The sequence below is a fragment of the Oncorhynchus kisutch genome, linkage group LG5 (genome assembly GCF_002021735.2).
Source record: "Oncorhynchus kisutch isolate 150728-3 linkage group LG5, Okis_V2, whole genome shotgun sequence".
Taxonomy (NCBI): domain Eukaryota; kingdom Metazoa; phylum Chordata; class Actinopteri; order Salmoniformes; family Salmonidae; genus Oncorhynchus; species Oncorhynchus kisutch.
The window spans coordinates 35,336,197-35,348,970 of record NC_034178.2 but is presented as its reverse complement, the minus strand read 5'-3'; the positions used below and the strand labels follow the sequence as shown (position 1 = coordinate 35,348,970).

General features: G+C 43.2%; 1 protein-coding gene across 10 annotated transcripts in view; it reads right to left on the bottom strand.

The window, feature by feature from the left end:
* The window catches only part of LOC109890969 (protein kinase C-binding protein 1), a 29,205-nt gene extending 20,854 nt beyond the window's left edge, over nucleotides 1-8,351 (bottom strand). For 7 of the 10 annotated variants that reach the window (XM_031824970.1, XM_020483170.2, XM_020483174.2 and 4 more), the window contains exons 1-2: nucleotides 8,243-8,351; nucleotides 1,657-1,917 (exon numbers count right to left, since the gene is read on the bottom strand). In XM_031824970.1, coding sequence (XP_031680830.1) covers nucleotides 1,657-1,670 — 14 coding nt within the window. In that variant the 5' untranslated portion in view covers nucleotides 1,671-1,917; nucleotides 8,243-8,351. Of the gene's footprint in view, nucleotides 1-1,656; nucleotides 2,182-8,242 lie in introns of those variants that run through there. The other 3 variants (XM_031824978.1, XM_031824972.1, XM_020483173.2) reach the window with 2 other exon arrangements.
* Nucleotides 8,352-12,774: the final 4,423 nt, after the last annotated feature.

The window sequence follows — 12,774 nt, the reverse complement described above, 5'->3', positions numbered from 1 at the left end:
GAAGAACATGCAGCCAGTGCCAACACCCTTTTCCCTGTCCAATACTTCTGTCCTACTGGCATTACCTCTGGTCAAATAAATCCTTAAGGGCTTGGAGCTTAACAATGTGTCTATACTTTTAACCAACAGTGGTATTGCTATTACTTTTTTTTTTCTACCAGTACCAGATCTCTATTTGTAGTTAAATAAATACTAATGCTTCCATTAAGATCATAATGGACAAAAACAATGATGGTTTAACATGGAGAATGAATCTGAACAAGGTGAAGGTCGTTAGGAAAGGTCAGACTACTCAGGTATGGTGAATAATTAAAAATGAGTGCCAGCATGACATGGTTTTCTTGTTTCGTGTGAAACCGAAAGTGTCCAGTGGTTTAAAGTCTCTATAACATGGCACAGCAGCATTGGCTGTGTGTGTGAGTAGGCTTTGCTGCATGCGTTTATGAGTATGAGGTGTGTGTTTTGTGTGAGTGAGTGTGTATCACCTGGTAGATGGCTAGTGATGGCTGTTAAACAGTCTGATGGCCTGGTAATAGAAGCTGTTTTTCAGGCAATTCAATTTGAGGCAGTTGACGTTACATGCCAGACAAGCATTTTGCATGGTTGTTGTCAAAACATCTGCCGACATACAGCATTCGTCTATGTGTGCCAATTCTATGAGTTCCACTAGAGACGTAGAGATTCTGATATCCTTTTTGGGATAATTATATACTTTTGTCCAAGGCTCTGTCTGAAGCAGCCTTGCTTCCCTTCATCAGGCTTCACATACAAACACCCAGAGTGTCTAGACCCGAGGCACAGAAAGGGGAAGCTCTCTGAAATGGATGCCACTCCAAAGCAAAGAGAAAGCTGTGAACTGAAAAATAACATTAGGCAGATTTTCTCACCAGATACTAAACTGTTGAGGCATATAATCTAACATTCGGAGACATTTTATTTCAGCTAGTTGATAAGAAAAACAGTACTATATATGTTGGTTTAAACCCAGACGAAACGTGTTCAATGATTCAACATGCTAAAACAAGAATGTGAATACTATCCATTGTTATAAACCGTAGTCTGGAAAAACACCCCGACTCTACAGCCATCATAGTTCATCTTGATTGACTACTTCCTGCTTGGAGGGTGTAAGATTAAAAGTAGTGCCATGCACTAATTCCACTCTGAGGCCTAAATCATTCTTGCTGTGCTGTCATTGCTGAGCTGTCTCTTTACCATCTGTTAAATCCACTGGGATCCCCTAATGAATGTTCTCTCGCCCTGCTACGGCCCTCTCCCCTCCCCACACCTTCCATTTTGAATGTACAGGCCTGTGACACAGTCATAAACCCTTACAACCCAACAACAACCTAGCCAAACTGATCAATCCTGTGCCTTATTGCAAAAGGGATATATTCCTCTTGCCATGGTATATTCTGTACAAAGGACTGAAGACAGGCTGATCCCCTATGTGACCAGAGACATATACAGTCAGCAGAGAGGCAGCCTGCTGTGCTCTGCTCTCCTGCCAGGCTCCACTCCTGTGTTCTAGGGACTAGCAGGCTCTCTCCCCCCTTCTCTCTCCATGAGACAAACCTGTATTCCTGAGGCACATAACATATACAGTAGCTGGTAGCTTATCAAAGAGGAAGTGAAATAATAAAAAATCAAGCTTACCTCTGTGGATGCATGGCTAACAAACTCAGTGTGTTATATGTCAATGCTTGTTAAAACATGGAGGACAAACAGCCCTCTAAGTCCTCACCCTGCTCAGAGCATAGCCACGGCTCTCCAGGCTGGCCGATGGGCTGCTAGGATAGAAGCCAGGCTGTGAGTGGCCTGCTCTCACTGGCATGATGTAAGGCTGCAGCTGATTGGCTGGGGCATTTCCTGGCTGCTAATCTTTTGTTCCACACAGGCAGGCTGGAGAAAGAAGCGCTGTGGACAGAGGAAGAAACAAGGCCCAAATCACAAGATAAACCATTTCACAGTGCAAATCAGCCAAGAAAACCACATGGAGCTGTAATCCATGTCTGACCCGTCTATATTACATGGACATTTGGTTGTATTTCACAAAGTACAGTAACAGCAGCATGAATACAGGACAGGCCCAAGGCCCTCATGTTTCAGGAAAAGCCTTTGTCTCAGAGATTATGCCGCAGTGAAAAACCATCCGCTGTGAAAAAAGTGTTGCACAAATACAAGAGAGCAAACAGCGAGAGACAGTCAGAGGGCTCAATCTGCAAGGTCTCCTCCTCTTGTAAATGAGATGAACTCATGCAAATGCCTACTGGACATCAACACATTACATAACAATGCAAACACAGTTTAACAGAACATAGATGAGTTACTATGTTACCCTATTTGAAGACAGAAGTTGACACCAAGTTCTCATGCGGCCTCAAATTCTAATGTGGTCACATAAAAATGTACTTTTATGAACAGATGTGATGGGTTTTTATCTCATCAAATAAAGAGAATTGCAGGATTATTTTTTTTTAAATGTGATGCTATGGGTATTTAACAAAGTATGTTTCCTTGGCAAGTCAGATTTAACAGGGTTTCAAACCTGTAGACGATTTAAAAGCCAATGTACCAATGTTATTATTACTGCACTAACTAATACTAGAATTGGGATTTCTCTGCCTTCCTAAGGGACCTTTTCTTAAGAAAACAGACTAATATGTGGCCTATAGCAGAACGGAGAGATTAAATATGTGGCTAATAAAAAATATTAAAAAGTCTGGTATTCCTCTCAGAATTCTGCAGATTGACAATGTAGTAGTCCCTGCAGAGCCGTGAGAGTTGGACCAGTGCGGGTTCTGCATTATGAAGCATTTACATGACACTTCAACATTCTATGGCAGCCATGTTAGCTCCCCATTATTATTACACGGAGAATACAATGCTATGTAACTGAATGTCTAGAATTTGAAAAATACAAACAATTCAAAAAGTTGGACTAACTCTCTAAATATATGTCTCAATAGAGTCCCTCTATTGCCTATGAAAGATTATATTTTTTGCCCCTTATCTGTTGCCTGGCTACACAAACTAATTTCTCCGGCCAATCGCTACACCACGCCCATGGACATTCGTTTACTCTCCACAATGGTCAAGTTTGTTTTTCATGACCTGGTGCCCCGGGTGAGCGGAGTTAACTAATTTTATGTAATGCCATTCCGGACTCAACCATTAAGTCTGGATCTGAGTCGCTGCAAGGCAGTTAACCTCCTCAACAATTGCGCCATTGAACGTTGATTAAAGCAGCCCCCCACAGCTCTCTAATTCAGAGGGGTTGTGTTATATGCGTTGTGCAACTGACTATATATCCCCTTTCCCTTTGGGCTGCGTTCAGTATGTTTGTACGTTCTGGGACATTCAATTGAACGGAAATGGTGTTGTACTGAACGATCAGTTGAAAATCTTAGAGGTTAGGGAACTCTGTCAGCATGGCTACTGCCCTTTAAATACGCCACTCATTGCTGCAAGTCACACCCACCAAATGGGAGCAAACGTACCTCAAAGTCTGTTCATGAATTTACAATAACGTTTTGAGAACATTTCGCTTAGTACAAACCGTTCGGTACGTAGCAAACATTCAAGTGAACTGCACGCATCTCAGGTAAAACGACAGTTTGAAAATGTGTCATTGTCTTTGATACTCTGATTGGTTAGAGATGATTCAATCGTTAATTACTTTATTTTGTCCAATACCCCTCATTTTGACATCACAACGATGGCAGTCTCAAACTGAAGTATGTAGCCAGTGGTGTAAAAATACTTAAGTCGTTTTTGGGGGTATCTGTACTTTACTACATAGTTTTTACAATTTTTTTACTTCACTACATTCCTAAAGAAAATGTGGTACTTTTTACTCCATACATTTTCCCTGACAGCCAAAATAATTTGTTACATTTTGAATGCTTAGCAGGACAGAAAATGGTCCAATTTGCACACTTCTCAAGAGAACATCCCTGGTCATCTCTACTGCCTCTGATCTGGTGGACTCACTAAATACAAATGCTTTGTTTGTAAATGATGTTGGAGTGTGACCCTGGCTATACGTAAATATAAATACAATTGCGCTGTCTGGTTTGCTTAATATAAGGAATTTTAAATTATTGTTACTTTTACTTTTAATACTTACATATTTTAGCAACTAGATTTACTTTTGATACTTAAGTATATTTAAAACCAAATACTTTTAGACTTTTACTCAAGTAGTATTTTACTGGGTGACTTTCACGTTTACAAATTTTCTATTAAGGCATCTTTACGTTTACTCAAGTATGAGATCAATAAAAAAGTGGTCAGATGAAGCAGATGCTAAGCTACAGGACTGTTTTGCTAGCACAAGACTGGAATATGTTCCGGGATTCTTCATTGGCTTCATCAATAAGTGCATCGCTGACGTCGTTCCCACAGTGACCGCACGTACATACCCCAACCAGAAGCCATGGATTACAGGCAACATCCGCACTGAGCTAAAGGCTAGAGCTGCCCCTCTCTAACTCGAAGCTTATAAGAAATCCCGCTATGCCCTCCGACAAACCAACAAACAGGCAAAGCGTACAGGACTAAGATCGAATCGTACTACACTGGTTCCGACGCTCGTCAGATGTGGCAGGGCTTGCACACCATTACAGACTACAAAGGGAAGCACAGCTGAGAGCTGCCCAGCGACACGAGCCTACCAGACGAGCTAAACTACTTCTATGCTCGCTTCGAGGCAAATAACACTGAAACATGCATGAGAGCACCAGCTGTTCCGGATGACTGTGTGATCACGCTCTCCGCAGCCGATGTGAGTAAGACCTTTAAACAGGTCAACATTCACAAGGCCGCACGGCCAGACGGATTACCAGGACGTGTACTGCGAGCAAGAACTGACCAACTGGCAAGTGTCTTCACTGTCATTTTCAACCTCTCCCTGTCCGAGTCTGTAATGGCAACATGTTTTAAGCAGACCACCATAGACCCTGTGCCCAAGAACACTAAGGTTAGCTGTCTAAATGACTACCAACCCGTAGCACTCACATCTGTAGCCATGAAGTGCTTTGAAATGTGGGTCATGGCTCTCATCAACACCATTATCCCAGAAATCATAGACCCACTCCAATTTTCATACCGCCCTAACAGATCCACAGATTATGCAATCTCTATTTCACTCCATACTGCCCTTTCAAACCTGGACAAAAGGAACACCTATGTGAGAATGCTATTCATTGAGTACTGCTCAGCGTTCAATACCATGGTGCCCTCAAAGATCATCAATAAGCTAAGAACCCTGGGACTAAACACCTCGCTCTGCAACTGGATCCTGGACTTTCTGATGGGCCGCCCACAGGTGGTAAGGCTAGGTGACAACCCATTCGCCACGCTGATCCTCAACACAGGGGCCCCTCTGGGGTGTGTGCTCAGTCCCCTCCTGTACTCCCTGTTCACTCATGACTGCACGGCCAGGCACGACTCCAACAGCATCATTAAATTGGCCGATGACACAACAGCAGTATGTCTGATAACTGACAACGACAAGAGAGCCGATAGGGAGGAGGTCAGAGACCTGGCCGTGTGGTGCCAGGACAATAACATCTCCCTCAACGTGATCAAGACTAAGGAGATGATTGTGGACTACAGGAAAAGGAGGACTGAGCACGCCCCTATTCTCATCGAAGGGGCTATAGTGGAGCAGGTTGAGAGCTTCAAGTTCCTTGCTGTCCACATCACCAACAGACTAACATGGCCCAAGCACACCAAGACAGTCGTGAAGAGGGCATGATAACACCTTTTCCCCCCTAGGAGACTGAAAAGATTTGGCATGGGTCCTCAGATCCTCAAAATGTTCTACAGTCGCACTATCGAGAGCATCCTGACAGGTTGCATCACTGCCTCATATGGCAACTGCTCGGCCTCTGACCGCAAGGCACTACAGAGGGTGGTGCGTACGGCCCAGTACATCACTGAGGCCAAGCTTCCTGCCATCCAGGACCTCTATACCAGGCGGTGTCAGAGGAAGGCCCTAAAAATTGTCAAAGACCCCAGCCACCCTAGTTATAGACTGTTCTCTCTGCTACCGCATGGCAAGCGGTCACGGAGCGCCAAGTCTAGGTCCAAGAGGCTTCTTAACAGCTTCTACCCCCAAGCCATAAAACTCCTGAACATCTAATCAAATGGCTACCCAGACTATTTGCAATTCGGAAGAATTCTGTTTGAGTCGTCAGGCAACTTTATCTGTGTACTGAATGACACATTGCCTTTTCTCCATAAGTACACAGGGCATTACTCCGACACCAGTTTGTCAACCCTGAGACATTTTTCTGCTCCTGAATATGTTTGCTGTCATTTAGTCACACCTCTGCAATTTTATCCAATTATAAACTCCGCAACAAAAGAAACTGTCTTTCGAAGATCATTCGTAAAAATCCAAATATCTTCCCAGATCTTCATTGTAATGGGTTTAAACACTGTTTCCAATGCTTGTTCAATGAACCATAAACAATTAATGAACATCACACCTGCGGGACAGGTCCAGGATGGCAACAACAACTGCCCGAGTTACACCAGGAACGCACAATCCCTCCATCAGTGTTCAGACTGTCCACAATAGGCTGAGAGAGGCTGGACTGAGGGCTTGTAAGGCAGGTCCTCACCAGACATCACCTGCAACAACGATGTCTATGGGCAGAAACCTACCGTCGCTGGACCAGACAGGACTGGCAAAAAGTGCTCTTCACTGACGAGTCGCGGTTTTGTCTCACCAGGGGTGATGGTCGGATTCGCGGATCGATTTGGAAGTGGAGGGTCCGTCATGGTCTGGGGTGGTGTCCGTCATCGACTGAACTTGTTGTCATTGCAGGCAATCTCAACGCTATGCGTTACAGGGAAGACATCCTCCTCCCTCATGTGGTACACTTCCTGCAGGCTCATCCTGACATGACCCTCCAGCATGACAATGCCACCAGCCATATTGCTCTTTCTGTGTGTGATTTCCTGCAAGACAGGAATGTCAGTGTTCTGCCATGGCCAGCGAAGAGGCAGCATCTCAATCCCATTGAGCACGACTGGGACCTGTTGGATCGGAGGGTGAGGGCTAGGGCCATTCCCCCCAGAAATGTCCGGGAACTTGCAGGTGCCTTGGTGGAAGAGTGGGGTAACATCTCACAGCAAGAACTGGCAAATCTGGTGCAGGCCATGAGGAGGAGATGCACTGCAGTACTTAATGCAGCTGGTTCCTCCCCCCTTTGTTCAGATACACATTATTCCGTTTCTGTTAGTCACATCTGTGGAACTTGTTTCAGTTTATGTCTCAGTTGTTGAATCTTGTTATGTTCATACAAATATTTACACATGTTAAGTTTGCTGATAATAAACGCAGTTGACAGTGAGAGGACGTTTTCTTTTTTGCTGAGTTTAGTATCCAATAATATAGCTAGTGTTGTATATGTCATCTTCTGTCCTGAAGTTGAGGTGAAGTGAGATCTTTTGAGGACAATTTTTTTTTAACGAGGTAAGTGTATAAGTCCCTTTTGCCTGAATAGACTGTGCCATAGATGGGTTAGCTGACAACATCACGAAAACTATGAGCATGCTTCAATGGGGCAGAGGTCTGTGAGTTGTTGTGATTCTGGATGATCAGATAGCTACCAACAATGACAAGAAACTGCCTCGTAAGTGCCTCGTTTTAACTAGTTTAATCTTGTTCTTGATACCATATCTTGTTGTGAGGTGTTTTTACTGATTTCTAATGATTGCTAATATAGCTAAAATTCATTAGCTAGCTAACCAACAACTGTAACAATGTATTTGAGAGACAACAGGTGCTCATTGTGCAAATGTATTTGTTTTCAATAAACATTGCAGAGAAATATAGTTTACATGTTGTCAACAATCTAAGCCAACCCCATCTGTTTTGCCCCATACTGTAGTTGCGAAAGTGTCGGTTTTGTTGCTAAACAACCAACCCTTCAATATAGAGCTCGCCAGCTTGTAGTCACAGATAGTAGAACATCTTTGTTGTATTCCTAAAACCCGGAAATGTGTTACCTCCGACTCGTTCAGCCATCCCAATAGAGAAAATGAATGGGAAAGAGTAGGGTTTGAGATAACCTCAGACCGTATTTTCTGCGTTTAACACACCTTTCTGAATCATGAAGCCTGTGGTGTTTATTACATAAATGCTTCAAAATTCACAAATTGACATTAACTGATGAAGATTCTCATAAAACAAAACATATGATCTATGTCTGTATTTACCACATACCTTATTTTTGGCGTTTATCCCCCTCAAAAAATAACTCCATTAATTTCCCCTTAGGCTTTGTCTAACGAACCATGCCGGAGTTGGTACCTACAAAAATACACCATTACTATTTCTAGTTTGTACAGTTTTGCCTAACCTGAAGGTGAATAGCGACCTCTTGTGGATCCGTATGCTAAAGCACTGCATGTTACCCCTCGCTGACCTCTTTGCAAGTTGGGTAAGTCTTTTTCTTTGCCGTTTTCATTTAGTTTTATATTTCTTTAAAAAGACAATGGCTATGCACAATTTTGTCACAGTAGGCTAACTGTCAGGTGGATCCAGGTTCGAAATAAATTGCTTAAATCTTACTAGGCGATGAGAATTCTTTAATTTGCTGAAAAGCTAGCTATTAAGTATCACTGACTATATGAGAAATTCTCACCAAACATCAGCTACTCAGTTGTGTAGTTAGTGAGTTGGCAGACTAGTAGTCTAACAGGGATGTAAACAAATGTGTGTTCAAAATTTGAGAGAAATAGGCTTTTTGTGCGTCTGGAACATTTTAGGGATATTTCATTTCAGCTCATGAAACATGGGACCAACGCTTTACATGTTGCATTTATATTTTTGCTCAGTGTAATATGCTAAATTGATTCCAGATATGCTTCTCTTGGCTGAGGTCCATATAAGAATCTTGATATGCTCTTTGATATGCTGAAAATAAGGACGATTTCTGAGTTTTCAGCACATGCTTAATAATTGGACAAATATGAAATCCATATTTTTCTTTCATGCACAAATCATTTTGGGATTTCCTCTGGATATCATACATGGTATGGCCAGCTATTGACTCATTAGATATGCTGAGATAGGCCTATGTGGACATCTTACTTTTTCTATTTGATGACAATACGTGTTTTTTTTTCATCCATAACAAACAGGGGTATTGAGGGTGTGCAACTTTTATTTTCTGTAAAATATATATTTTTTTGTAGAAAACATTGCCCTATATTTGCATCATTACAGAAAACATGTGTTGTGATTTGCTATGCTGTATTTGTTTTTCTAGAAATAGCAGAGATGTGCTTTGGAAACAGCAACTTTTAAATATAGTGATGTTTGCCTTTCCGTGCCTTGTATTTTATTACTGAATGTGGTGCACTTGTATGCTCAGATATGTCACCTTCATGTGAAGAAGCATGATCGGTTTAGGCGCCTGAACAGGTAAAATAATTTGGGTGCTGGACATTGATTATGAGTCGAATTTAGCCCATTTTCAAACAGACATACGAGATAGTATCTCAAAATGTTTAGATATGCTGGCATGGAATCCCCTATCACAGATAGCAGAGAGCCCATTCTGGAAATGTGATATCCTTGTAGAGTATATTGTTTAAAACAATACATATGTCTAAAAATGAACTAATTCAAAAAGAGTACTTTTGAGATATGACTATTAATAGAGCACACTTAGGAGTATAATGACTCAAAGGTGTTGTCAGTATCATTTACGATAATTGGGTCTTACAGGTGGCATGTATAGGTCTAAAAAAGGGCCAATGGCCACTTTCATCATGTTTTTTTTTTTTTAATGGTTTGTATTGCAAATGTAAAAAGCATATCAAACATCCCTCCTCCCAATTAAGTTTCTATGTGAGAAATGTCAGAACAATTTGAGATCCCAAAATGTTTTTCAGGCTATGCTGGTATGTATTACATACCGATAGTATCTCAAAATGTTGACGTAAGTATATATACACTAAGTGTACAAAACAGTAAGTACACCTGCTCTTTCCATGACATTGACTGCCCAGGTGAATCCAGGTGAAAGCTATGATCCCTTATTGATGTCACTTGTTAAATCTACTTTAATCAGTGTCGAGGAGGGAACATCCTGATCAAGCTCTGAGGCTGAAATTGAATCTGATCAGCCTGTCAGGAGTGAAGCTCACCCACTCTGTAAATGTAAAAAATGTAAAAATGATCTATAAAACATGGTGTCCATTTACGTGAGTTTCTCGTGATCTCAACAAAGCACCGTTTGTTATGTTGTGATCATGAGAAAAATAATTAATGATCTCAACATAACGAGGGAATACTTTTTTTTATTCATATGTCCTCTCTGGACTTCCATACCTTTTGAGCACCTTTTTATCTCTTGAAAATATCACTTTCTGAGCACTTCTACAATGGGTAAATATGTATGGAATGTTTTGTTCCAATCAAAAGGGGTGTTGTCAAAAAGTGATTGAATTCAAATGGATTTACCCCAATTGAAACTTTCAAGGACATGCCTACATGTAACTATGCCTACAATATCCTGTTGAACATGAGGAAATGTCTCAAAAGAAATGTGTCATTCAAAATTCTGTATTAAACCGTCATCCAACCTGCAAGTGTAGCCTGAGGTATTTCAGTGAGACTGAAGACTTCTCTTTACTCCCAGAGGTCAACGCCTAGGACCCTAGGCTTTAGCACAGTGGACTAACAAAGGGCTCGTTCCTCTGTTCAGACGTTGTTTACGCCTGCCAGATCTCACAACGCCTGGATAGGTATTTTGCGTATCAGTTTACCACATATGTTATAGCAATCTGGTTACCAACTGCAGAGTCGGTGATGTGGTACACAACCATTGCATGCAACCTCTGAGCAGGGGAACGTGACTAATTCGTTGTGGCATGTACAGTTGAAGTCTGATGTTTACATATCCCTTAGCCAAATACATTTAAACTCAGTTTTTCACAATTCCTGACATTTAATCCTAGTAAAAAATCCCTGTCTTAGGTCAGTTAGGATCACCACTTTATTTTAAGAATGTGAAATGTCAGAATAATAGTAGAGTGATTTATTTCAGCTTTTATTTCTTTCATCACATTCCTAGTGGGTCACAAGTTTACATACACTCAATTAGTATTTGGTAGCATTGCCTTTAAATTGTTTAACTTGGGTCAAATGTTTTGGGTAGCGTTTTGGCCCATTCCTCCTGACAGAGCTGGTGTAACTGAATCAGGTTTGTAGGCTTCCTTGCTCACACACACTTTTTCAGTTCTGCCCACACATTGTCTATGGGATTGAGGTCAGGGCTTTGTGATGGCCACCCCAATACCTTGACTTTGTTGTCCTTAAGCCATTTTGCCACAACTTTGGAAGTATGCTTGGGGTCATTGTCCATTTGGAAGACCCATTTGTGACAAAGCTTTAACTTCCTGAATGATGTCTTGAGATATTGCTTCAATATATCCACATCATTTTCCTCCCTCATGATGCCATCTATTTTGTGAAGTGCACCAGTCCATCCTGCAGCAAAGCACCACCGCAACATGATGCTGCTTCACGGTTGGGATGGTTTTCTTCAGCTTGCAAGCCTTCCCCTTTTTCCTCCAAACATAACGATGGTCATTATTGTCACGTTCGTTGAAAGCATTATCGGACCAAGGCGCAGCGGATGTTGAGTTCCACATAATTGCACTAACTCAAAACAATATCCCATAAAACGAAGGTTGAAAAAATGCTACTTAAATATGATCCCCAATTAGAGACAATGATAGCCAGCTGCCTCCTAATTGGGAATCATACCAAACACCAAAATAGAAAACTAAACTAGAACCCCACATAGAAAATAATAACTAGAAAACCCCCCCAGTCACGCCCTGACCTACTATACCATAGAAAAGGCTCTCTATGGTTAGGGCGTGACAGTACCCCCCCACCCCCAAAGGTGCGGACTCCGGCCGCAAAACCTGAAACAAATGGGGAGGGTAGGGGGGGTGATTAGTGCCGGTGGCGGCTCTGGTGCAGGTCGTAGCCCCCACTCAGCTCGCGGATCCATCATCTTTGGTGGCGGCTCTGGTGCAGGCCGAAGAACCCGCTCATCCCGTGGATCCAGCCATGGACCCGGGCCGAACACTGTGCCTGGACTGGACCTTGGTATCAAGGAAGGCTCCTGCCATGGAGCGGAACTGGACACCAGATCTGGACTGGACATCAGTGCAGAGGAAGGCTCTGGCCTTGGAACTGGACTGGACGCCGTGCTTAGACTGGGCATTGGCGCAGGGGAAGGCTCCCGCCATGGAGCAGGACTGGACGGTGTGCCTGGACTGGGCACCAACGCAGAAGAAGACTCTGTCCTTGGAGCTGGGGCCGGCACAGGTGGCACCGGACTGGGGACACGCACTTCAGGGAGAGTGCGAGGAGCAGGCACAAGACGTACCGGACTGGGGACACGCACTTCAGGGAGAGTGCAGGGTGCAGGCACAAGACGTACCGGACTGGGGACAGGCACTTCAGGGCGAGTGCAGGGTGCAGGCACAGGACATACCGGACTGGGGACACGCACTTCAGGGCTAGTGCAGGCACAGGACATACCGGACTGGGGACACGCACTTCAGGGCGAGTGCAGGCACAGGACATACCGGACTGGGGACACGCACTTCAGGGCGAGTGCAGGCACAGGACATACCGGACTGGGGACACGCACTTCAGGGCGAGTGCAGGCACAGGACATACCGGACTGGGGACACGCACTTCAGGGCGAGTGCAGGCACAGGACATAC